This window comes from Mobula hypostoma, chromosome 22 (genome assembly GCF_963921235.1).
Source record: "Mobula hypostoma chromosome 22, sMobHyp1.1, whole genome shotgun sequence".
Taxonomy (NCBI): domain Eukaryota; kingdom Metazoa; phylum Chordata; class Chondrichthyes; order Myliobatiformes; family Myliobatidae; genus Mobula; species Mobula hypostoma.
The window spans coordinates 1,983,608-2,011,176 of NC_086118.1; the positions used below are offsets into that span (position 1 = coordinate 1,983,608).

The following is a 27,569-nucleotide window of genomic DNA, read 5'->3' on the forward strand; positions in this document are numbered from 1 at the left end:
CCAAAATGCTCTCCCACTGAGAGATCTGACACCTGACCAGGTTCATTTCCTCTCCTCTAGTTGGCTTTTCTACATATTGCATCAGGAAACCTTCTTGAACGCACCCAACAAACCCCACCACATCAAAACCTCTTGCTCTAGGGAGATGCCAGTCAATATTAGAAAGTTAAAATCTCCCATCACAACAACCCTATTTTTATTGCACCGTTCCAGAATTTGCTTCCTTATCTGCTCCTCGATATCCCTGTTTCTATGGGGGGGGGGGGGTCTAAAAAAAACACCCAGTACGGTTATTACTCCCTTCCTGTTTCTAAATTCCACCCAGAGAGACTCAGTAGATAATCTTTCCATGATTCCTCCTTTTCTGCAGCTGTGATACTATCCCTTATTAGCAATGCACTCCTCACCTCTTTTGCTTCCCTCCCTATCCTTTTTGAAACATCTAAAGCCTGGCACAGTCAGCAGCCATTCCTGCCCCTGATACATCCAAGTCTCCGTAATGGCCACAACTTCATAGTTTCACATATTGATCCAAGCTCTAAGCCCATCCACCTTGCTTGTGAAGCTCTTTGCATTAAAATAGACACATCTCAAACCATCAGGCTAAGTGCATCTTTGCTCTATGGTCTGCCTATCCTTCCTCACAAACTCCCGGCAAGCTAACTCTACTTGTGGCTTCTGGTGACATTGTAAATTTCTACACACTTTTATACATTCATGATGCACACACAACGGAGCACACAGGTGAAGCCCAAATACAGCTGTGCATTAACACCTTCACATATGTACAAATAGGCACCCACAAACGTGAAAAAATACACTCGGGTAAATACACAAGTATAGACACATACACACAGGTATTCATGCACTTTACATAACCTGACGAAGCATTCCAAAGCAGCTTCACAGGAATGTTGTCAACCTTGTGTCCAAGTTGGTGCACAAGTGACAAATGGAATTCAGTATCGCAGCTTAAGATAATGAATCTGCAGACAGCAAACAAATCAAGGGAATAATGGGATACTAACAAGTAAAGTGCAGACAGGCAGAGGAAATTTGGAGCAGATGCCTTTCATTTTGAAGGTAGTAGTGAAGGGGAGAAAATGGCGATGTCTGTGTTTAGCTGCCAGAACATATAACATTTAGAAGACCAAACAAGAACTTCACAAAATAGTTTCAGGGCCACAGCTAGGGAACTGTGTACAATGCGGAATGATTTATTGCCTTTGTGTGAGAGGTCACTACCTGGGGTGCGTAACACTGAATGTGTCAGAGCAAAGTGTAACAATCTTATTTCTGTAAAGAGACATATGGATGAGTACTTGGAAAAGCTCTAACAAGACTGAAAATCGGGAAAAGGGAAGTGAAGATAACTTTAGTAGCTCCAATTTTGCTCAGTAAGGTCATGTTGGGCTAATTGGCCTCTGGCGGCATTGTAAATTTCTGCAGATTTGTGAAGGTCTTATCGGCAAAGCTGCAGGAGATGATGTGACAATGGTTGAGTCAATGAGATGAAGAGGACAGGAGGTAATTAAAAAGGTAGAAGGTGCTCATTGAAGAATTCAAAAACAATGAGAACATTAAATCTGAGTTGTTGTTTCACTAAGCAACATAACCAACAAGTATGGGTGCAACAGAATGGGATGCATTACAAATAGAAACAGGCACAGCAGGGTTTTACTGATAAACATACAGAGGGTAGAAAGAGGGTAACAGTCAGGGGCATTGGGAAACAATTTCTAGTAATAACACAGAAATGGGTGACGGCTTAAACAGAACTGGGCAAATAATGGGGGAATTAAATGCTCTTAATAACACACAATTATGTAGATTGTAGTTTGAAGATGATCCTCTTCTAAAATACAACTTCTAGTTTGCAGACAGTTTGAGTTGCCAGGAAGAGTGTGGAGTGGACTCAGTAAATGGGGAAGAGAGCTTATGCAAGGAACCTAAAGCCACAGCTCTATTATTTCTCAATACTTAATTGGGGGAAGTTTCTGCTCATCCTAGACAGGATGCTGAACAAGCAGTTAGAGAGCTGCTGCTGACATGGAGTAAAAAGAAGTACAGTGTTATTTATTTAGAGATACAGGCCCTTCTGGCCCACTGATCCGCGCTGCCCACCAATTCAACCCTAGCCTAATCACAGGACAAGTCACAAAGACCAATTAGCCTACTGACCAGTCTACCTTTGGGCTGTTGGAGGAAAACGGAGCATCCGGAGCAAACACACACACACGGGATGAACGTACAAACTTTCTTACAGAAGATGCCAGAACTGAACTCCAAATTCTGATACCCCGAGCTATAATAGCATTGCACTAACCCCTACACTACAGTGTGAAACCACTTCAGTAATTACAAGGGAGGCTATTAAGTGGCTATACTAGAGGCTATCAAGGGAGGTATGAAGTAGGCAACAGGAATTCTGCAGATGCTGGAAATTCAAGCAACACACATCAAAGTTGCTGGTGAATGAGCAGGCCAGGCAGCATCTATAGGAAGAGGCGCAGTCGACGTTTCAGACTAGTCCTGACGAAGGGTCTCGGCCTGAAACGTCGACTGCGCCTCTTCCTATAGATGCTGCCTGGCCTGCTGCGTTCACCAGCAACTTTGATGTGTGTTGCAGGTATGAAGTAGGGCTGGGTCTCATCTGTGTATCCATGGAAATGGACACATTTTTGGATAATGTTATTGAATGGAAATACAGATGAGAAACTGGAGGGGCCCAAGAGCTTGAGGATACCACAGCTAATAGCCTGACACTGCTTTTAAAAAAATCTCAGGTCAGATCAGTGTGGCCCCAAAACAGAAAACCTAAGGGAGGGATGACAGGTCAAGGATGAAAATCTTCTTAGTCAGAGTTGCATTGGATGACATCAGTTTCAGTCTATTGCTGGAGGTTACAGCTGAATGGAAGAACACTGGCTAAGATGGAGACAGAACCTGGCGATGATGTGACAGATTGCAGGACAGATTTGAAAGTAGCTAAATTAAATACTTGGCTCGCTGAAGTTCAGCAAACCAGAGAGATGGCTGCCAGGTATTGATCTGGCCATTCGTTTCACATTCCACAGAGAGTCACAATGAAGAGGTGGAGTCTTCCTTTACCGGAGGTGGAGTCTTCTGCAGACATTCCAGTAAGTAAACCATCTTAGCTTCTTCCTTCACATATTCGACTTCCTAAACACAAGCAGACATTACCTTGTCATTTACCATGCTGAGCACAAAAAAAACCCTCTCAAACAAAACCATGTATCAGCTGTGAATAAGGAATTGTGGAAATCTTCCCACATGTATACCCCTATTTATTAAGTTCCAGAGATCCTCAGCTCACTAATCTCTTCAAAATGTGACACCCAAGAGGTTCCACGGAAGGGGACAATGAGAGACGGGTGGAACAGAAGGGCGGGGTGGAGGGGGAGAAAGGGACATCAGAGAATTGGAAGGTAAAGCATAGGCAAGGAATGGCAGGGAGGGATAGGGGTCAGGGAATTGAGTAAAGAGTTGAGGGGCAGAGAGAGATAGCAAAATTGGATAGGAGGACAGTGAATGAAGGTGTACACAAAGAAACCAGCAGGAGCAGTGGAAAGAGCAGAGATGGGGAAGGAATCACAGCAAGAAGACAAGTTCAGGGTGGAAATGGGATGGAGCAAAGGAAAGGAGGAATGGCAGGGTGTAGAGATGATAGAACAGAGGAACAGAGAAAAAATGGTAAAGGAAGAGAAGAAGATATGGAAGAGGTAAAACAATGAAAGGATAGACAAAAGGAGGTAAGAGAGCAAGCCATGGTGAGAGAGAGCCTGGGCAGCAGAGGGCAAAGAAAGGAAGGGGAAGGGAGGAACCAGAGAAGTGAAGAAAAAAAAGGTGTTGGAGGTGAACAACGAAAGAAAGTCAGGGAGGCAGGTTGAGCACTTGAAACCTGTACCTGAAAGCTAGAGACTGGGGCGGGGAGGGGGAGTGGGAATAACTAATTTTTCATTGCAGTCACAATAGGGTGAATACCCTCTTCCAATGCCACAATTTTTCATAATTTCTCAGAAAAAAATTTACATTTTGCCAAGAAGTTGAAGTTCTTGAAGTGGCATGTGGCCACTGCGCCATACATGGATCTCACCTGGATCACATCGAGGCTGGCAGCTCCAGCCCGACCCACGTTGATGGTGATGGGCTTCACGAGAGCACTCTTGGCAAAGTTCTGAATCTTCTTCGGCATCGTGGCACTGAAGAGAAGAGTCTGGCGCTGGCCCTGCAGGATGGACAGTGATGAGAACACAGCACCGTCAGGACTTACACCAGACCTGCTCAGGGAGGAAGCTGTTTCTATCAGAGTAAAGGGCAACAGCTGCAGAATGGCTGACTGAATCACTCGAAAACAACCCCGAAACAGAAGGACACAGAGATCAATGTCAAAGTCAGTACTGGGACTGGGGGAGAACGAAAGAACGTTCAAAGCCATGGCTTGGAAAAGGGATAAACAAGATATTAATCCGACAATAACCAAATGACCAATCCTAGACAAAGAGCAAATAATCGAAGTACATTTATTATAAAAGTATGTATAATTGATACATCCTCAAGCTTCATCTCCTCCAAAATGTCAGTTTGTTAAAGTTGTCATTCCCCTTTACCTGAAGGAAATGGGTGGGGGTGGGGGTGGGGAAGAGACACTGTCCAGAGGGTGGCGGTGTCGCACCCCTCCTTCCAGGGTGTGAAGTTTATTCCATCAGTGTGGAGGCTAGTTATTCTTATGATTTTGAGGTGGTCTTTCTTATTTTTTTCAGGGTATCAAGTTTGTTCTCTTTTTGCCCTGGGAGCCTAGACCAGTTGTACCCCTTCGCTCGTGGGATTCAGATTGTTTATTATTTTAAGAAATGTGGCACCTTAATAAAGACTGGGTGGGGGCAGTAAGCTTGTGACTACATCTACCAAGAATTTTCTGACTGATTATGAAGTGGATGCCATGTAGTAGAGGTGAGTAAATTTCATTCAGCTCCTACACATTTGCTCAATTCACCGCATTGTCACAGTTACTGGTTCCAGTGACACCAACCCTTCTCACTGAATGTTTTATCAGAATAAGCTGTCACCTTAAAGTAGGAAAAGATGGTGCGGATGTCCTCCTCAAAGCCCATGTCTATCATCCTGTCTGCTTCATCCAGCGCCAGGTAGCGACAGATGTCCAAACCAACCATCTTCTTCTGCAGGAGGTCCATCAGACGTCCAGGAGTAGCAACCATCATGTGCACACCTCTGCAGAGTTGCAACCAGTAAATTCCAAATGTGCTAACAGACTTTCTCAAACCAAAATCCAAATCAGCTCCCGACAAGTGTTATCATTCAGACCATCCTACAGACTGAATGATATTCCCAACCCTGGGTATGTCATTATTTCTCGGCATCACTGTGTCCCACCAAAATCCATTCACACTCTGAACCCCTCCAGCAGTCTTGGTGAAAAGTGATAATCTGCAGTTTCTGAAAGTCATTTGCAATTAAGGAAGGAATCAGCCTTAATGTCACTCCCACTGCAGGACTCCCCATTTCCTCAGACGCTGTGATCTCAACGAATTGCTGTACAGGCATGAAAGGCCAACAATCCCACTCCTGCTACACGTGTTCAATCTGCCCATGATTCCTATGTGAAATGAAGTCATCTTTATTGTCCGATCCAGATTGACACTAGTTGTCCGCTGGCAGTGCCCTGCTCCTAACCAGGGTCCCCAGCAACACCCTGACAGATACGGTTTTTCTGTGCCCTGGCTGATATTGATTAACCAACTTCACTGAGAAGACTATTTGGCTATTTATCTCCTACTCTGCAAGAAGTCCCATCAAGTCAAATCCAACGTCATTATTCATTCTCTACTGAGTTTCATTGCCGACCTTCATCACAGGGATGTGTATATTAACCTTTTCCTTTTTAACTTGTCTCAAAGCAACAAAGCCATTACATTCTTTCTCAGCATCAGGACAGAGCATGGCAGGAAAGGTTAACAATGGACTACTGAATCATCGCACTCACTGTTTGACAACCTCCATCTGCTCCTTGATGGACATGCCACCAATGCAGAGAGCACAGCGAAGCTGGGGAAAGCCCTCCTCTTGCAGCAAGCGGCAGTAATAGTCAATGATCCCATGGGTCTGTCTTGCTAATTCTCTCTGCATTGGGAAGGAAGGAACGTTGTTTCAGCCTACAAACATTCAGTTGCACAAACTGCACACATCAATACATCTCTGAATTACTGAAAACATTAGTTCCCATCAGCGACACCTGTACAGCAGTTGCAGGACATAAGATGGAATATGTTCGGTACACATTTAAACGGGCTGGAGTGTTGGGGGTGTGGCCAGGGCAGGCAACTGAAGGGAATAAGATGCCAGCTTTAGTGAGGCTTGGTTTGCAGTAGATTTTGACATGATTGGGAATTCAACCCACAGGTGATTGGTACAAGGCCTTATTGGTTCTCCTGTTTGAGGAGTCAAAAACTGGGGACGCTATAAAAAATTGGGAGGGTAGATGGGGAGGATGGTTGGAGGTGGTGTTTGGCTGAAGAACATGCAGTGCTAGAGTTAAGAGAGGAATAATGAGTAACAAAGACATTACAGAACTCTCAAACCGGGCAATTAAATGAGAAATGGACTTTAACAAAATAAACAGAAAACTAAAATGTCAACCGTCCTTTAGAAAATAAGGAACGGGTGTGGGTAGAAACTGGTGAATAGACCCCTTAAAGGCAGAATCACGGGTGAACTGAAGCATTCAAAGTGTTCATGGAACACCAGGGATTACTTACAGGGCTATAGAGTTCAAAAGCAGTGATGCACGTCCTGGTCAGGCTGTACTTTCAGTGCAATGAATATAGTTCTAGTTTTTATACTGAAATAAATAGGCATAAAACCATCACAGAAAGTCCAAAAATAACAGTGCAAAACAGAGATCTTACTGTAGGCACAAGAGACTGCAGCTGCTGAAGTTTGCAACAACACAATAAACTCCAGAGAAACTAAGTAGGTCTGGCAGCATCTGTGGAGAGAAGTGGATAATCCATGTTTTGGGTCGAGACCCTTTATCTGGGCAGTAAGAAAGAAGGGTTAACCCCATAGACAACCATTTCAATTCCACTTTCCATTCCCACACTGACATGCCTGTGACATGCATGATCTTTCACTACCAGGTCATGGCCAAGCAAAAACTAGAGGAAGAACACTTCATATTTTACCTGGACAATCTCCAACCTGGTGGCATGAACATCAAATTCTCAAGCTTGCAGTAACTGTCTGTCCCCTTTCCCTTATTTTTCTTTCCTTTCCTTCTCTCTTCCTGATGCAATTGGCCTCCACTGCTTTGTCTTTCCCCCACCTTCTCCATCTGCCCATTATCTACACTCTCCTCTCACTGGCTCCCCTCCCCTCCATTCCATCCCCCGCCGTCTTCTCCTACCAGATTCCAAGTGTTTCAGATTTTTGTCATGTTCAGCTATCATCTCCAGGCTTCTATCATCTTTCCTGCCCTCATCTGCCTGTCCCCTCACTTGGATCCACCCAACACAAGCCAGCTCTTACTCCACACATTTCCCCCACTTTTTTATACTGGTTATCACCCTACTTTCTTTCCAATTTAGATGAAGGGATTCAACCCAAATTGTCAACTGTTCAAAAAGGATCTTGTGCTTTCCTGGCAAATATGCATAACCCAAACGAGTTATTCAAGTCAAAGATGATCTGGGACGCAGGTCAGCTGGCGTTTACAGGATTCCCTGTGAATGTTGAGCAGCGTATTTCAGCCAGACGGGACACACAGTGGAAACCTGCATCAAGGAGCACAGGAGCTCTATCCATTTGGCGGTAGCAGAACACTGCATTTACAATGGCCATAGGATTGACTTCAATGGCACAAAACTACTGCTTGGTGGCTTTTGGGATGGCCTGGTGAAGGAAGCCATTGAAATAAAACAAGAGGAAAAGAATTTTAACAAAGACATATGTCTCGATCTAAGAAAGAACTGGAATTTGATTGTAAACAAGGTAGGAGAGCGGAAACCTAATTGGATGCAGACTAATCAATCAGGAGGGACAGACTATGGGGATATAAATACCACCAGACATGCCCAGGCATCATCTCTGAAGAAGGTGGCAGAGTTTGTTATTGAAACATTTGTTATAATCGACACCTGTACTCAGCTGGAAGCCCGAGAAAAGTTTATTCATCAACTGTTGATTTTCCCTCCAAAGATGCAGCCTGACCTGCTGAGTTTTGCAGCGTTTCTTGGGATATTACTGCTATTAGCAAAGATTAAATAATCTGGCATTTTTTTTTCTCTTTAAAGTGATTAAACTTAAGATTCCTGACAAAATGGTTTAACATTATAAATGGATTGGATGAGGTGGATGTGTGAGAATGTTTCTAATTAATGGGGAGTTCAAAGAGAGCCTAAAATATAAGGTACTATATTGAATCAAACAGGGAGTCAGGGAGAAATTTCTTTAAACAGAAGAGAAAAAATTAACTACTTGCCGGGAAGTAATCGAGCCAAATGGCTTGAGTGTTTTTGAATAAAAATGGATCAAATACATGAAAAGGGAAATAAATTGCTATGCTGCAAGGCTGAGATGAGATAGATGGAGGGAGACTCTTAAGTACAGATTAATTGGGTTGAATGACTGTTTATTCTTTATAATTAATTTATAAAGTACAAAATACATTAAATTATGCTAAATCTATTTAAATCACGAGCACAGCCCTTGCTATAGTATTGTGTCCAAATCTGGGCACCATACAAGAGGAAGGACATTGAAGAGCTTTACAAGAATGAATTCAGCAAAGGACTTCAGTTCCAAGGAAAGACTGGAATCTGGAGTTGTTCTAACTGGAATACAGCGATTTGGTAGAGGTATTTAATAACATTAAGAGCTTAGATTTATAAACGAGAAGTTGATTTCAATAGCTGGAAAATTGGTACAGACTTGCAGCGACTAAGCAAAGAACCAGAAGTGACACAAGGAAGCTTCCAGGTCGGAGGAGGCGCGGCAGGTGAAGGAGCGAGTGCGGGGATTGGCTGAGAAGGAGCGGCTGATTTAAAAAGCCGGGCGTGAGCAGCAAGCTAAACAGACCTTCCAGGTTGGAGGAGGCTCGGCAGGTGAAGCTAATGACTCAAATTATCAGCTGATATAAGCAAGGCTTGCTCTCGGGGAGCGGCCTTGTCCAGGGAAGTGCCTTGTGAGAAAAGTGCGAGTCTTTGGCTCGAGAGTCTTCGGCGAGGAGGCTGAGGGAGGAGACTATGCCACAGTTGGACAGGGTGAGAAGTGGTGAAGAGATGACCACTAGGCTGATTCAGTGTGCTGCGTGCATGATGTGGGAAGTCAGGGACACTGATAGTGCCTCTGGATCCTACACCTGCGGAAAATGTGTCCAGATTCAGCTTCTGAAGGAACGTGTTGCAGCACTGGAGAGGAAACTGGATGACATTAGGTTCATTCAGGAGAACGAGAGTTTTCTGGACAGGACCTAGAGTGAGGTCATTACACCCAGGATACAGGAAGAGAGAAGGAGGACGATGATGAGCAAGGAAAGGATGCTTGAAGTACAGGAGACCCTGGGAGATGTGCCTCTCGTAAACAGGTTCTCCCTCTTGGAAGCTGTCGGGACAGAAGACACTGCCAGTCTGAGAGGCGGACAGGTCTGCAAGTCAACAACTGGCGCTGAGGCAAAGCCGAGGAAACAGACGTCAGGCAGAGCCGTGGTAGTAGGGGATTCCATAGTGAGAGGTACAGAAAGGGGTTTCTGTGGCAACAGGCGAGACTTAAGGATGGTGTGTTGCCTCCCTGGTGCCGGGATCCAGGATATCACGGACCGATTGCAGGGAATCCTCAAGAGTGATGGTGAACATCCGGAAGTGGTGGTGCATGTCAGCACAAATGACATGGGGAAGAACGGGAAAGACATTCTACAGCGTGACTTCAGAGAACTCGGAAGAAGGCTGAAAAGCAGGACTTCCAGGGTGGTTATCTCCGGTTTACTTCCAGTGCCCCGTGCTGGAGTGGTCAAGAACAGGGAGATAATGGATCTGAATGTGTGGCTGAGGAACTGGTGCAGGAAGTAAGGATTTACATTCTTGGACCACTGGGGTATGTTTCGGGGTAAGGATGAATTGTACAAAAGGGACGGGTTGCACCTTAATAAGCGGGGCACCAGCATTCTGGCAGCCAGGTTTGCCTCTGCAAAACGGGTGTGTTTAAACTAAGTAGTGGGGGGGAGGGGATGAACTGGAAACATAAGGATGGAGGTAAAGGGAAAGTGAAAATAAGAAAAGTTAAGAAAGACAGCAGAATCAACAGAGCAGAAAGCTCAAGAAGGGATCGTACAGTATGGCCAAGTGAAATAGGAATTGATATGGGAGGTGAGGGGAGTAATGAATTAAAAGTATTGTATATGAATGCACGGAGTATAAGAAATAAAGTGGATGAGTTGGATGCACAGTTGGAAATTGGTAAGTATGATGTTGTGGGAATAACAGAGACATGGCTTCAAGTGGACAGAGCCTGGGAAATGAATATTCAAGGTTATACGTCCTATCAAAAGGACAGACTGATGGGCAGAGGGGGGTGGGGTGGCTCTGTTGGTGAGGAATGATATTCAGTCCCTTGCGAGGGGGGACATAGAATCAGGAGACGTAGAGTCAGTATGGATAGAACTGAGAAATTCTAAGGGTAGAAAGACCCTAATGGGAGTTATCTACAAGCCCCCAAACAGTAGTCTGGATGTAGGGTGTAAGTTGAATCAAGAGTTTAAATTGGCATGTCGCAAAGGTAATGCTACAGTTGTTATGGGGGACTTCAACATGCAGGTAGACTGGAGGAATCAGTTTGGTACCGGACCCCAAGAAAGGGAGTTTGTGGAGTCTCTCCGAGATGGATTCTTAGAACAGCTTGTACTGGAGCCTACCAGAGAGAACACAATTCTAGATTTAGTGTTGTGCAATGAACCGGATTTGATCAGGGACCTTGAGGTAAAGGAGCCATTAGGAGGTAGTGACCATAATATGATAAGTTTTAATCTACAATTTGAGAGGGAGAAGGGAAACTCGGAAGTGTCAGTATTACAGTTGAACAAAGGGAACTATGGTGCTATGAGGGAGGAGCTGGCCAAAGTTCAATGGAACAATACCCTAGCAGGGATGACAGTGGAACAGCAATGGCAAGTGTTTCTGGGAATAGTGCGGAAGGTGCAGGATCAGTTCATTCCAAAGAGGAAGAAAGATCCTAAGAGGAGTAAGGGGAGGCCGTGGCTGACAAGGGAAGTAATGGACAGTATAAAAATAAAAGAGAAGAAGTATAACATAGCAAAGACCAGTGGGAAGCCGGAGGATTGGGAAACTTTTAAAGAGCAACAGAAGGTAACTAAAAAGGCAATACGCGGAGAAAAAATGAGGTACGAAGATAAACTAGCCAAGAATATAAAGGAGGATAGTAAAAGCTTCTTTGGGTATGTGAAAAGGAAAAAAATAGTTAAGACCAAAATTGGGCCCTTAAAGACAGAAGCGGGTGAATTTATTATGGGGAACAAGGAAATGGCAGACGAGTTGAACAGGTATTTTAGATCTGCCTTCACTAGGGAAGACACAAACAATCTCCCAGATGTAATAGTGGCCAAAGGACCTAGGGTAATGGATGAATTGAAGGAAATTTATATTAGGCAGGAAATGGTGTTGGATAAGCTGTTGGGTCTGAAGGCTTATAAGTCCCCCGGACCTGATGGTCTGCATCCCAGGGTACTTAAGGAGGTGGCTTTAGAAATCGTGGATGCATTGGTAATCATTTTCCAATGTTCTATAGATTCAGGATAAGTTCCTGTGGATTGGAGGGTGGCTAATGTTGTCCCTCTCTTCAAGAAGGGAGGAAGAGAGAAAATAGGGAATTATAGACCGGTTAGCCTGACGTCGGTGGTGGGAAAGATGCTGGAGTGAATTATAAAAGATGAAATTATGACACATCTGGATAGTAGTAACAGGATTGGTCTGAGTCAGCATGGATTTACCAAGGGGAAATCGTGCTTGACTAATCTTCTGGAATTTTTTGAGGATGTAACTATGAAAATGGACAAGGGAGAGCCAGTGGATGTAGTGTACCTGGATTTTCAGAAAGCTCTTGATAAAGTCCCACATAGGAGATTAGTGGGCAAAATTAGGGCACATGGTATTGGGGGCAGAGTACTGACATGGATTGAAAATTGGCTGGCTGACAGAAAACAAAGAGTAGTGATTAACGGGTCCCTTTCGGATTGGGAGGTGGTGACCAGTGGGGTACCGCAGGGTTCAGTGCTGGGGCTGCAGCTGTTTACAATATATATTAATGATTTAGATGAGGGAATTAAAAGTAACATTAGCAAATTTGCCGATAACACAAAGCTGGGTGGCAGTGTGAAATGTTAGGAAGATGTTATGAGAATGCAGGGTGACTTGGACAGGCTGGGTGAGTGGGCAGATGCATGGCAGATGCAGTTTAATGTGGATAAATGTGAGGTTATCCACTTTGGTGGTAAGAACGGGAAGGCAGATTATTATCTAAATGAAGTCAAGTTAAGAAAAGGGGAAGCACAACAAGATCCAAGTGTTCTTGTACATCAGTCACTGAAAACAAGCATGCAAGTACAGCAGGCAGTGAAGAAAGCTAGTGGATGCTGGCCTTCATAACAAGGGGAATTGAGTAGAAGAGCAAAGAGGTTCTTCTGCAGCTGTACAGGGCCCTGGTGAGACCACACCTGGAGTACTGTGTGCAGTTTTGGTCTCCAAATTTGAGGAAGGACATTCTTACTATTGAGGGAGTGCAGCGTAGGTTCACAAGGTTAATTCCCGAGATGGCGGGACTGTCAAATGTCGAAAGATTGGAGCGACTGGGCTTGTATACTCTGGAATTTAGAAGGCTGAGAGGGGATCTTATTGAAACATATAAGATTATTAAGGGATTGGACACGCTGCAGGCAGGAAGCATGTTCCCACTGATGGGTGACAGAACCAGAGGCCACAGTTTAAGAATTAGGGGTAGGCCATTTAGAACGGAGTTGAGGAAAAACTTTTTCACCCAGAGAGTGGTGGATATATAGAATGCTCTGCCCCAGAAGGCTGTGGAGGCCAAGTCTCTGGATGCTTTCAAGAAAGAGATGGATAGAGCTCTTAAAGATAGCGGAATCAAAGGTTATGGGGATAAGGCAGGAACTGGATACTGATAGTGGATGATCAGCCATGATCACAGTGAATGGCGGTGCTGGCTCGAAGGGCCAAATGGCCTACTCCTGCACCTATTGTCTATTGTCTATTAAGCAACGACTAGTTAAGCTTTGGACTAGATTGCTCTTTGAATGACTACCTACTTAGCTGTATTCATTTACATTTCAACATTGAACTCCAACAATGTCCATATGTACACTACATAGCAGTTATCCCTGAGTCAATTGATTTCCAGAGAATTAGAATAGAAAACTTTAGAATAGAAGGGCATTCATTTAGAACAGAGATGAGGAGGAATTTATTTAACCAAAGAGTAGTGAATCTGTGGAATTCATTGCCGCAGACAGTTGTGGAGGCCATTTCATTGGATATATTTAAAGCAGAGATTGATAGGTTCTTGATTAGTAAAGGCGTCTAAGGTTATGGAGAGAAGGCAGGCGAATAAGAGTCAGGAGGGAAAATGATTGGAGGGCAGAGCAGACTTGACAGGCCGAATGGTCTAATTCTATTCCTATGTCTTGTGGTCTTACTTATAATTCCTCCGCTCCTGATATTGAAGTGCCAGTAGTTCACTGACTGAATGTGCCATCCTTGGAGCGGAGGTAAGGGGTGCTGTACAGGAGAATAGTACTTACTGATGGGCAGATGATGAGTCCATACGGACCTTCTCTCTTGGAGAATGGCAGCCTTTTTTCCTGCTCTTGGCAGAACATGATCATGGGTAGGGTAAACACCAGAGTCTTGCCAGACCCAGTAAATGCAATCCCAATCATGTCCCTGCCCGATAAACTGGAACAAGCACAACAAAGTTAGAGAGAAAGGGAGCACCAGGTCAATCCCAGCACTCATATTTTCTTCGTTTACTTGGCCATCACACAAATGGTTAAAGCCTTTAATGTGCAAATGCCATCATCCACCTCCCCCATATAGGCTCCTGCTGAATCTTCCGCATTCAGGATCATGCTGGCAGCACAGATCTAATTTCCCAGTTCAGAAACTCCATTTAGCAGAGTGAACTTGCATAAACAAACATCCAATAATATTGAGACCGATTCCTACACTGCTGGAATTCACAGGATCTAAAAGAATATTCTTTCTTTAATCATTTGAGACATTAGTGAAAAACTACCTTTTTGAGCAGTGCTGATGAATCTCCCACTGTGTAGGCAGTTTCAAGATTTTGGCCCACTGGCATTGAAATAAGGTTAATATTCAGTTGCAAGAAAAAGTTTGTGAACCCTTTGCAATTACCTGGTTTTCTACATAAAATGTGGTCTGATCTTCCTCTAAAGGCTGATTTATACTTGTGTGTACTACCTTGCGCCGTAGCCTACAGAAGTGGGCTACGCCGTTGTGAGCATTTATACTTGTGCACTGGTGTGTCTGCGTCTCTCTGCAATTCACCGCCAAAATGCTAGTTGGTGGTGGGGTTTCTATGCCACTGTGTTGAGTTTCTTCGTGTTCAAACTTCAAACAATGGCGACTGAAACTGAAGGAGGGTGAATTTTCTGTGCTTGTCTGGCCACTGAGAGACATGGACGAGGAAATGCATTTCAAATATTTTCGGATGAAGGCAGGTAGATTTGACAATTTGGTTCATCGTCTCCACCCATTTATTTTGCATCAGTGTACGGACCATATACTCAGAGACTGGCAATCACCATTCGAGTTTTAGCTTCAGGTGGAAGTCAGCAGGCTGTAGCAGCTAGCTACAAAATGGCGTCAAGCACAGGATCCTGCATAATTTCGGAGGTCTGTAACGCTTTATGGAAAGTATTGCAGCCAGAGTTCCTTCCCTGCCCTTCAGTCGCCCAATGGGAAGCTATTGCAGCGTAGGAGGAAGTGTGATGCTACCAAGCGGACCAATCACAGTTGTTCGGTCCGTGTTGCCACGACGCATAGTTACATTTTGGGAAAGGTGCACATTAGGCTACGGCGTAGGGTTGGCGTAGAGTACAGCGTAGGGTATGCGGCTACTCCGTACCTGCAGCGTACATTTGACACACAAGTATAAATCAGCCTTAAGTCACAATAATAGGCACAATGATCAACACACACAAAATACTGGAGGAATTCAGAAGCCCAGGCAGCATCCACAGAAAAGAGTAATCAACATTTCAGGCTGAAACACTTCGGCAGGACTAGAGAAAAAACGCTGAAGAGTAGATTTAAAAGGTGTGGGGAGGGGAGAAAGAAACACTGGGTGAAACCTGAAGGGGGAGGGGATAAAGTAAAGAGCTGGGAAGTTGATTGGTGAAAGAGACAGAAGGCCATGGAAGAAAGAAAAAGGGGAGAGGAGCACCAGAGGGAGGCGATGGGCGGGCAAGGAGATAAGATGAGAGAGGAAAAAGGGGATGGGAAATGGTGAAGGAGAGGGAAGCTGGGGGGCATCACTGGAAGTTAGAGAAGTCAATCTTCATGCCATCAGGTTGGAGGCTACCCAAACGGAATATAGGGTGTTGTTCCTCCAACCTAAGTGTGGCATCATCACGAAGTGGAGGAGGCCACGGATGGACAGATGGGAATGGGAAGTGGAATTAAAATGGTGGCCACTGGGAGATCCCATTTTTTCTGGTGGAGGGAATGTAAGTGGTCTCCCAATCTACCAACATACAGGAAACCACAGCAGAAGCACCAGACACAGTATATGGCCCTAAAAGACTCACAGATGAAATGTCGCCTCACTTGGAAGGACTGTTTAAGGCCCTGAACAGCAGTGAGGGAGGAGGTGTAGGGGCAGGTGTAGCACATGTTTCGCTTGCAAGGATAAGTGCCAGGAGGGAGATCAGTGGGGAGGGACGAATGCACAAGGGAGCCGCGTAGGGAGCGATTCCTGTGGAAAGCAGAAAGTGGGGGGGGAGGGGGGAATATGTGCTTGGTGGTGGGATTCAATTGGAGATGGCGGAAGTAGCAGAGAATTATGTGCTAGACGTGAAGGTTGATGGGGTGGTAGGTGAGTTTGGAGAATTATGTGCTACTCCGTAACTTTTTCTCTCCAGTCCTGCCGAAGGGTTTCTGCCTGAAGCGTCGACTGTACTCTTTTCCATAGATGCAGCCTGGTCTGCTGAGTTCCTCCAGCAGTTTGTGTGTGTTGCTCGGATTTCCAGCATCTGCAGATTTTCTCGTTTGTGAATAGACAAACACCATCTGCCTAAACTAATAACACACAAACAATTGTACTTCTTCTCGTCAATACTGGTATAAAAGCCCACTAAGCCCAATGTTCAAGTTCCCTCTGAGTGTGTTAGATACAAGATCCCTGTTCTTACACAGTTGGAATTCCCCTCTGAGTGTGTTAGACGCAAGATCTCTGTACTTACACAGTTGGAATTCCTTGGATCTGAATTGGAGTTGGATGTAAAATTCCCTTCTTTTTCAGGCCTTTCAAAATTGCTGGAATCATAGAACCAAGAACACACAGATCAGGTAGAGCCTGGATCCCATATTCCCTGAGACCGAGCTAGGACAGCAGCAGCACATCGTGTGTAAGTGGTACAATGCTTGCCATTCTCCAAATGAATTCCAGTACCTGAGAAAATAGCTCAAATTGCATCAACTTTTCATCACTGATGTTGAAAATCAAAAGCTCAGTGGCCAAGGATGGAGCTCAGAAGATGCATTTCCGTTAGCTTTCAATCTAATCAACAAATTGCAACATGGCAATGCAACAACAGCTTTTTGCATGGACTCTGTACAGCAAGCTATCCAGTGCCACAGTTCCCTGGTTACAAGTTGCATTTTGATGCACCATGTGTATAATGAAGTGATTGACATTCCTCACAACTTACAATGGATATGTTCAAGGAAATGCAATGCGTTCAACATACTCTGCAGGCAATTAACAATCCATTCGAACAGCAAGAACAGGATTTAACCATAGTAAATGCCACTGGATCTAGTGTGAACGCTAATGTTTGGGATTTCATTACTGTTTTATTTTGTCAGATTGTATGTTTTAGGAACAGAGCTTGGGAAAGCTTGCACAATATGAAATTATCAGGGTTTTTTTTCCAGAGCTTAGGACCAAGGGCTGCACACACTTTCAATATGAGGAGTGCGTCACTTAGCACTGAGATGATGAGAAACTTCTTTACTTGGAAAATGGTGAACTTATGGAATTCTCCATGCTGAAGGAATGCAATGGCTCAGTCACTCAGTTCATTTAACACAAAGGTTGATAGATCTCTAGATATTAAGGAAACCAAGAGATTTTCACAGAGAAATTATATTGAGGTAAAATCAAATGGAAGATGGAGTGGGATTGAAGGGGCAAATTCTGCTGCCTTCTTCTGTAATTATAAGATACATTGTAAAACAGACAAGTCAAATACTGATGGAACTTACTAGAACACAGTATCAATCAGCCTTCACAATTGATTGAACAAACTATTCTTTGTTTTATACCAGCGGTTCCCAACCACCGGGCCGCAAAGCATGTGCTACCAGGCCGCGAGGAAACAATATGAGTCAGCTTTCCTCATCCCCTGTCACGCACTGTTGAACTTGAACGTAGGTTTACCAACTGTCCCGTATTTACCGGGACATCCCAAATATTGGGCTAAATTGGTTTGTCCCATACGGGACTGCCCTTGTCCCGTATTTCCCCTGCTAAGATACAGAGCGTTCCTATGAAACCTTTCCTGCCGAAATGGCGTGAAGCGAAGCAGCAATTACCATTAATTTATTTGGGAAAAACGTTTGAGCGTTCTCAGACCCAAAAAATAACCTACCAAATCATAAAACACATAAAACTGAAAATAAATAACACTAACATATAGTAAAAGCAGGAATGATATGATAAATACACAGCCTATATAAAGTAGAAATCATGTATGTACAGTATAGTCCAGAAGACGAAGGCAAGACCGATTTGTGGGGAAAAAAACGGCACGTACACACATGCGCACGTCACGCAGGCGCACAAGGTGCCTGCGCAAGGCTTCATGGTCATGGTCGTTTTTCCTGGGGTAAGGTGTCCCGGGATTTGACTGCTACTTTTGTCCCTTATTTGGTAGTGAGAAAGTTGGCAATCCTAACTGTAAAAGACATGTTGAGGTGAGTTTAACCCTATTTGAACACTGACCCCCGCCCCCCCCCCCCCGTTCGGCCGGTCCACAAGAATATTGTCAATATTAAACTGGTCCATGGTGCAAAAGAGGTTGGGGACCCCTGTTTTATACAACACATGCACTTACGTGTTATCTGTGAGTGACTAGGTGGCAAGACATATACAGAGGACACAGAAGGGCATCAGGGTCCATCTGTAGACCAGGTCCATAATCAAGGCTGAAACTCCAGCACAGTACTGAAAAGAACTGCTTGGTCATTTCAGACACAACGTTAAAAAGTGGGGCAACATAGATCCTTCAGAATCTTTGTCCAAACTAATGGTCATTCCTAAATCAACACAACTAAGCCAGAATCAGGTTTAATATATGACTTTTTCTGGGGTCTTACTGTGCTCGATCAGGTAACCATGATCGCTAGATTATTAGATTTTCTAAAGTCTGGGATGTTCCAGTGCCATTAAATCCTTTTATTAACTCCCTGCTAGCCCTAAGGGCCCAGTAACTATTCCCTCTCCACCACGGCTCAATCACGCTTACCTGGTGGGAATTTCATTTCTCTGAAGTGTTTGACAGGACACGGCAAACCTTCCCCCTCCACCAAGATATGGTATTTCTTCCGCACTCGGTCATGGCGAGCTTCAGGCATGGAGCGTATATACCGAGGTGGTTTCCAGCTGCAGAGACAGGTCCATGTTGCTAGTTATTTAACTTGACCAACAGCCCAATCACCTGAAGACCATACATGCTCTCAGAGCTGTTAAATCATGTATTCAACAGCTTGCTGCTCAATTCAAAACATAGGTATTTCAAATTACTAGGTAGAACTACACACCATAATTACAGCCAACAAACACCTTGCACAGGTGGCACAAAAGTGCAGTGCAGCAGCTATCAGTCAGCACCAGAAACCCAGGTCCAACCCGACCTGGGGCACAGTGTGCACTTTGTACGTTCTCCACACGGCCATGAGGACTTCTCTCATATACTAGGGATGAGCTGCTAAGTTCATGGATTACTGTCAATTTCCTCTTGTATGGCTGAGTGGCAAAAGAAGCTGATGAGCATGTGAATGAGAATAAATTGTAGAGTTTCAGGAAAGGAGGAGAATGGAATTGATGGGACAGCCCTTCAGGGAGTTGGCATGGACCTGGCGGGCCAAATGGTCTCCTTCTCTTCGCGATAAGAAAACACAATATACAAGTAACTTCTAATTGCTGGACATTCATACAACAAATTCTCCTGGTGACTCGATAATGTCTTTTTTTTTCCATTTTCTGTTTTAAAGTTTTGCATTAACCACTGGCATTTCTCTAATGTTCACACAAGGGCTGCTGATGCATTGGTAAAGAAAAGGGTTTCAATCAGACTCAATTAATTGCTATCATTGACAATGAGATCATGGAAGCCACACCAATTGCCCTGCTTTAGCCTCCCCCTGTAGACAGGCACACAGAACACAGACGAAACGAGAACTGTTTAGTCAGGAAGCACACACACTCACCTGGTTCTGATTGGGTCATCGTAGGTTATACCCTTTGCCATTTCCTTCACAGACATCAGAGCTACAATTGAAACAAAGTCAGTTATGATAGGAATGTCAAACAATGCCAATTACAGGCAAAAAAACCTGAAGCACCCCCGCCACTTACACAAACCAGACCTTCGTCATCTCAACACAGACAAAATATATGGTCTGAATCCTTCCGGCCTGCAAGACATTCCCTTGTTCCTTCTCGGTGTGGTAGTCTCTCCTTTCTCTTCTTTATCCAATTCTGGCCCAGAACAGACAAAATTGTCACCTTCCATGTCCTTAGATTTCATATTTACTTTAAAACTGTGATTTTCAGATGTACTGATGTGAATCACCTCGGATAATTCAAGCCTGCAACCCCACCTACAACACAAGGCATGCACGACTTGAAATGCTTCAGCCTTTGTTGATGCAGAACAATGCTAATTGTTGTAATCCAGTAACCAAAAAAAAGCTTCAACTTCAACAGCACTGCACTCCCTCCTGAAACAAAACTTCTCTCAACTCAAAAAGCAACAAAGCTAGCAAGGCCGGAATCACTGCATGCACAATAGCAGCAAGTTGGAAAGACAAAGGATCACTACGACAAGTACCAATCACTGTCCAATAATAAAGAAATTATTCATACTGAAGGTCAAGATCAAGAACTGAAACAACTGTGGGAATGTGGGTAGGCAAAGGCAAGCTGCATGGCAAGAATTACTGGTAAAATATTATCACAGATTGTAGTTAAACAAGCCCTTCATCACATCTTGTTCATGTCAACCAAGGTAGTTTCATTTGCTGGCATTTGGTCCATATCCCTCTATCTATATGGTGTGCAAATGCCTTTTAAACTCTGTAGTTGTACCCGCCACTACAGTTTTATCTGGCAGCTCATTCCACATAAACGCCCTCTTCTGTGGAAGAAGTTAGTCCTTAGGTCACTTTAAATTTTTTCCCCTCTCACCTTAAATCCACTCCCTCTAGCTTTACACTCCCCTACCCTGGTAAAAAAAAAGACTGGGACCATTCGCTTTATCTGACTCCATAATGTTTACTGACTTGGAGTGGACAACAATTTAAAAAGTAGAGATGAATAGAGTTCAGCAAAATTACCACCTAAGGGGTGTCACACTAGTGTCTGGCCGGGTGTCAAATTAAAAACTGTCTAATCACAGCCAATCTCAACCACAGCACTTGGGAATTTGTTCCAGATGAACCTACTATCAATGTAGCATAACCATTGCAAATGTGCTATGGACGAGCAAAGCATCCCGAGGATAAAGTATGGAGACAAGTTAGCATGGCCTGGTTTTGCATAGTCCATATGGAAGGATGTCATTCTGCCTACTCACGCTCAATGGTTATGTGATGCTATGTCATGCTTAAATTTAGAGAAGATCCGTTGTTCAATTTCTGAATCTAGCCAAGACTTTCAAACATTGTGGGGACCATTTCTGAACTATTTTCAAAATCTTTGACTTGCTGTTAAAGTACAGATGGTGGCTAATAACATATTTCACTTTATAAGGATTTTCTTTTCCTTTTTTCTTTCTTTACCAAACAGCTTTGATCTTGGTAGTGGGTTTAGATTTTTTTTCTGTATAATAAAATTATTACATTTCGATATTATGATTTAATTTAATTTACATGAATATAGGGTAATGTGATTGCAAGTGTGATTCTAATATAACGTATCTGGTATTATTTTATCTATTTTTTGACTTATAATATATATCTTCTTGTACTCTGTAATCTTATATGTAGAAACTATTAAAAATATTGAAAGAGAAAATGTGAGCAACATTCATTAGCAACAGAGGAAGACAAAGGGGAATCCGATGAATTTGGGAAAACAACTGGAATTCTGAAGAAAATACCAAAAGGTACTAATGAAAGCTATTAGATGCTTGAGAAGCAAAGAAAAGAATTAAGATAAGGACAGGAAATGAAGGAAGGAAAAAAATAAACTCAAGGGAGAACACACTGAAAGGAGGAGAATGAGATGCTTTGTGGCCAGTTTTCAATAAAGAGACGACATGTCAACAGTATGAGAAAGTTAAGAGGGAGTGTGTAATAGAAAAATCATTTTTGGCAGTTAATAAATAGGAAGCTGGAAAATTCAATGTTCACACCACCAGGTTTTAGGTTATCTAAACAGAATACAGAATGTTGTTTTTCCAATCTCACACTGGCAGTGCAGAAGGCTGAGATCAGACAGGTCCATGTGGGAGTTGGGAGGAGAGATAAAATGACATGCAATCAGAAGCTATTTCAGTCCGAGCACAGGTATTCCACAAACCATTGTCACACCAACCAACAGCTTGATCTCCCTGGTGAAGTGGAGGCCATAATCACATGTACAAAATACAATAAATAAGATCGGGAGAGGTGCACGTGAATCTCTCCCTCCCCTGGAGGAGCTGTTTAGGTCTGTGGATAGTGGTGAGAGAAGTGGTGTGGGGACAGTGTTGCATCTTCTATTGTTTCTAGGTGACAAAAAGGGTGGGTGAAAAGTGATGAGCACTCAAGGGAAACGTGGAAAGAGTGGTCCTAGCAGAAAGCAGAAATGGGGGTGGGAGGGAGAGGGAAAGATGCAACTGGTGATTGGATCCTGTCACTGCAGCTAATGGAAATGGCAAAGTATGCTGGTTGTGGAGGATAATGACCAACTCTAACTCTGCTCTGTTTGGTGGCGGGGGGGGGGGAGATGTTGGGGTAGATGAGGACATTTCAGAAGTACTGGAATGGGAACCTTCATTTTGAGGACAGATACAACAGAGAGAAAATGAGAGAAGAGGTAGGTATCCTTACTGGAGATAAGGTGGGAGGAAGGGTAGTCGAGATAATTGAGGGAGTCAGCAAGAGTTTTGTGGATAATCTGTCTCCCAAGGTAAGGAAATGAGGAAGAAGGGAATTGAGTACAACGCTAATGAAGATTGCTTGGACAAGGAAGTGGCCAAGACCTATTTCTGTGATGTAAATTCAATTAACAGAAAAATGGTTAGAATAAAAAGATGGAAAAATTCAACAAACCAAAGGACAAAGCTTTGGTCCCCATATACTCAAAGTAGATAAAAGAGAGCATCCATACACACCAATAAATAGCAAAATGAATAGTGGTAGAAAACCAAATATTTAACCCAAATTCTAAAAAAAGGAGACAGACTAATCTAGCAAACTCTAGACTGTTTACTTTAACCATAGGACTAGCAAAACTAGAGTGGCTTCTACAAGGATAGGACGAGGCCAGCAAAATGAGAATCCAACACAGTACACATGTAGCATTAGTGCCATATGAAGGCAGGATGCAATAACGGGGTTAGAGAAAGGGTGGCAAGAAACAGTAGGCCGGCACGGGAGGTTAAGGGCAGGCTGGGTATAGAGAGGCAAGGAGCAGAGCGGAAGAAATATACGAAGCGAGGTATCGGGGTGGTATCTAGGGTGGAGGCCGAAGTGGAAATAGAAAGGCAGAGGGTCAAGATAATAGGGAGTTTACAAGGACAAGGTGAGAAGAGAAGAACCTTAGCAAGCGGGGGACAGTGGGGGAATAAGGCCCAAGAGCCTAATTTCGGAAAAGAGCGATTCAGTGATGAGTATATGTGGGTTGCTAGCATTTATTGCCATCTCAAATTGCCCTTGTGAAGGTAGTGAAGGTAGTGAAGAAGACAGACTGTCTGAGCTGTTGCAGACCTTGAGATATTGCCCCTCCACCCCAATTTAGGATTTAGAGGCAACAATGATGAAAAGTATATAGATATTTCCAAGTCACAGGGATGTGTAATTTGCATCTTGCTGCTAATACACACTGCCGCCACAGTGTGCCAGTGACAGAGGAAATGAATGTTTGGGGTGCTGTCACAAATCTACAACTTTCCATGTCATATGTAGGTGATAATAAATCTGATTCTGATTCTGGACGGCGTCCTAATTGAATGATCTGCGATAGTAATGCCTTTGAATGTCAAGGGTAAGTGGCTAGACTCCCTGCTGTTGGAGATGGTCTGTGGCATGAATGTTCTGGTCCCTTATCAGCCCGGGCCTGACTATCATCTAGGTGTTGCTGCATGCAGGTGCAGTCTGGTTTATTTGCCGAGGAACAAGAGATGGAAATGAAAATTATGCAATCAGTGAATGTATCCCCTTTCTAAAACTTGCAGATGTCAGCACTGTATAGGGATGGAAAGGTGAGGCTACAGAATGGATAGGTAAATAGACAGATACTTTGATCCCAATGAAAATTAGTGTCACAGTAGCAGTAGCAGACACGGTAGAATGGAAATAGTGTGCTGGGAGCACTGAGTGGGGAAAGAAGCGAAGAGTGTAGAGTGGAAATAAAGGTATGGGTGGGTACAATGGTGACTGGATTGTGTAGGAATACGACCATTAGGAATAGATAGGGTGGAATCAGAAGAACTCGAAAGACAGGATGGGAATAAAAGCAGTGTGAGATTTGGGAGAAAAGTCAAGGTGCGATAGTGGAATACAGGCAGACTGGTGATGATTTACAGAAAGTAGGACAAGCAAAGTGGGATTAGAGGAGGTGGGTGGAGACGGAGGTGGATATTAAGAACTAGAAGTTGGGAATGGGGAGGTGAAGATGGGAATATGGCAGTAGAGATGCAATTTAAGAAACGAGAGGCACAGGGCAGGGGTGAGTAGCAGGATGAGAACGTATTACAGGGACAGACTACTTACGCAGACACAAGGACAGAATGGAAATGGAGGAACCAGGTGGCAGATTGGAAAAGGTTGGGGGGCGGGGGGGAGGTGTAGGAGACTTGTGCACAATGTAAGCAGTGGCACCCAATGGCCTAGTTCTTTTGTAGACTGAATGTTACAGCCCACTTCTCCAACATTTAAACTGACCTCTGCCTTCAGCGACACTTTCCAAAATCTTTTCCTCTTCTTTCAGTCGTTTTTCTTTAGCAGATTCTTTGCGTGCTATAAAACACAATCCACACAATCAGCACTTTCAATGCTCGCGTTCAAAACCCAAACATCGTGAACACTATTATTGATGCTGAACTGAACTGTTCTGACTGCCTCCACCCCCAACCCCACATCCCAGGTGTGTTATGGGTACTTTCCACGGAACGTTTGCTCCTGTGAGTGCCTCATGCTGAGGTTCACACTACCCAAAGTCCCAGCACCTTTGGAAACACCCACAACCCCACCTTGACTTTCAGACTTCTTTGCATTTAACTGTAAGTTTCCATCTCCCCATTCTCTCACAAGTTTCCAATTACCTTTCATTCTGTTGTTACTGACTACCCCAGCCCAACATTATCCACATCAAGCCTCCTGGTCTCACATTTGTTGAAGGAATGCCTAGCGTCGCCTTGCTGTTAATATTTTGATGTTAACTGACAACAAGGCAGGCTCCTCCCACAGAGCTCCCAGCTCCCAGTACCAGCTCAGAATGTGTCCACGGATGGAAATGCTGGACCTTCTGCTTTTTCCTTCAGCTGCTGGTGCTGGTCCAGCAGGCTGATATTGGATCGTGGTCCCAGGGGGCCATCGCCATCATCTTCTCTGTGGTCACTGCCGCTGTCCTGATCATCATCCACGACACCCTTCCTCCTCATCCGTGCCAACTTCTCCATCTGTGCAGACAACATCAGAGAAATCAGTCACCAGATGACACCAAGAAAGAGTTAAACCAGAACATTACCACTGCTTTCCCCAGCAGTCACTTCAACTCTGCAAAGTAAAAATATTGCTGAGAATCTGAAATAAGCAGAAAATTCTGGAAATCCTCAGGAGGTCAGGTGACCTTGGTGGGGCGAATGGAACAGAGTTTGTCATCCAGATTGATGACTCCTTGGGCAAAACACAATATCATTGAGACTGCATGGCTAACATTTCATCCATGCCAGTCTGACTTCCATTTCGTCAAAACACGTCCAATCCATTCTGCAACTGTGGAAGTTGCAGCAAGGAAAAGGTTAACATAATATTGAGGCAAGGGTAGAGTGCAGACAAGGTAAGAAAGGTCTTTGAAGAGCACAGAAGAGAACTGCAGCCATTTCAAGATTAGAATATAACAAAAGGATGCAAAGCAGACACAGTAACTACGGGACAATTGCTTTAATAACTTTGAAGTATCATGTGTGAACGGTAATTCATCCCTGAGCAGCTCAGGGATTCACACCTCTACTGTGAATGGCAACTGATTTTGCACGCAAGAATTTCAAACATACAGGTTACCAAATGGTCAATAGTCATAACTGCTTGTCAATTCTATATAAAAATAGCATTTTCCTGTTCTGATTTCAGTACAGTGTGGAGACATGCTGCTCTCCTTGTGCACAAGCAAAGTACAGTATGCTTGAGGAATGAGTGCACATACTCAGAGCCCAGTTGATCGGCAACACTACTTTGAATATAGTCAAAGAAGCACCAAAAAAATGGAATGTAAAATGTTTTCAACTGTTTAAATTTTCTTGCCATCTATTTATATACTTGAATCAACAGAGGTCCATGAAGAAGGAACTAAATATCTTACAAATTTGACTAAGTTCTTTTGAAGAGGTGACCAAGTGAAATGATAGGGCAAGGCCATGGACATAGTCAAGGTAAGAACACATTGGATCCAGGATGAGCTAGCCAAATTGATATAGAGTACTGTGCAAAAGTCTTAGGCATATGTAAAAAAAATCTGTAAAGGAAACATGCTTTCAAAAATAAACCAATGAAAAGTTTCTAAATATCAAAAAAATTATTAAAATAAATAGCGAAAGACTAAATTTAATCGATATTTGGTGTTGTAGCGGTGTGCTACACACAGCGCTAGAATAACCACACAGAGTCGGTGAGTTAGAGTTGCGATGAAAGAGATTTATTCAAACTTCGCTGCCTGCTTTAAAGCCTTCCCGTTCCCGCCCTCCCTGGGGCGGGACTGCTGTGGGGAATGCATATTCCCAGACCCTTTCTGCGCGCGGGATTTTCCCCCTGCTGGTGAAGATGGCCTGGCGCCCTTTTTGGGGCCGGCCCTCTGCCTGCGCGCGCTGTTGTGAGCCGGTTCGTGGGTGCCAGAAAGTGGGTCGCCACAGTGTGACCACTGTTTAAAACTGCATCAATTCTCTCAGGTACACTGTTGTACAGTTTTATAAGAAAATGAACTGGTAGGTTGTTCCAAGCATCTTGGAGAACTTGCCACAGCTCCTCTGCAGACGTTGACTGTTTTGCTTGCTTCTGTCTCTCCAGGTAATCCCAGTCAGCCTCCATGATGTTGAAATCATGGTTCTGTGGAGGCCGTACCATTTGTTGCAGAACTCCTTGTTCTTCTTTTTGCTGAAGATAGTTCTTTATGACCTTGGCCATGTGTTTGGGGGCATTGTCCTGCTGCAGAATGAAGTCGGGACCCATCAGACGCCTCCCTGATGGTATTGTGTGTAATGGATGAGAATCTGCTTGTTCTTCTCAGCATTGAGGGTTCAATTAATTTTGACCAGATCACCAACTTCATTTGCAAAACTGCAGCCCTAAACCTGCTCTGAACAAGACAGGTTGCCCAGATAAATAGATCAGAGAACTCCAGTTGGACAAAATGGTTTTGTTGAATCACACCCAAAAACATGATCACAGCATTGGAAAGTACATTCCAGGAGCAGAGTGAAATTGAACAGCAATATCCAAACATACTGAACAGGTCAGAGTCACTTACCATCTTCTGTTTTCTCTCTTTAACAGGAATATATGGAATATATTCCTCCTCGTCATCCTCATCTTCAGACCGTGCACGCTAAAATACAAAAA

At 43.8% G+C, this 27,569-nt stretch overlaps 1 protein-coding gene across 1 annotated transcript in view; it reads right to left on the reverse strand.

The window, feature by feature from the left end:
• LOC134336576 (probable ATP-dependent RNA helicase DDX41) overlaps positions 1–27,569 on the reverse strand; it is a 65,025-nt gene that overhangs the window by 21,646 nt on the left and 15,810 nt on the right. The window contains exons 2-12 of the mRNA XM_063030863.1: positions 27,478–27,555; positions 25,258–25,414; positions 24,678–24,752; positions 19,797–19,857; positions 18,833–18,969; positions 16,547–16,619; positions 13,862–14,015; positions 6,026–6,162; positions 5,091–5,253; positions 4,118–4,249; positions 3,112–3,183 (exon numbers count right to left, since the gene is read on the reverse strand). Coding sequence (XP_062886933.1) covers positions 3,112–3,183; positions 4,118–4,249; positions 5,091–5,253; positions 6,026–6,162; positions 13,862–14,015; positions 16,547–16,619; positions 18,833–18,969; positions 19,797–19,857; positions 24,678–24,752; positions 25,258–25,414; positions 27,478–27,555 — 1,239 coding nt within the window. The remainder of the gene's footprint in view (positions 1–3,111; positions 3,184–4,117; positions 4,250–5,090; positions 5,254–6,025; positions 6,163–13,861; positions 14,016–16,546; positions 16,620–18,832; positions 18,970–19,796; positions 19,858–24,677; positions 24,753–25,257; positions 25,415–27,477; positions 27,556–27,569) is intronic.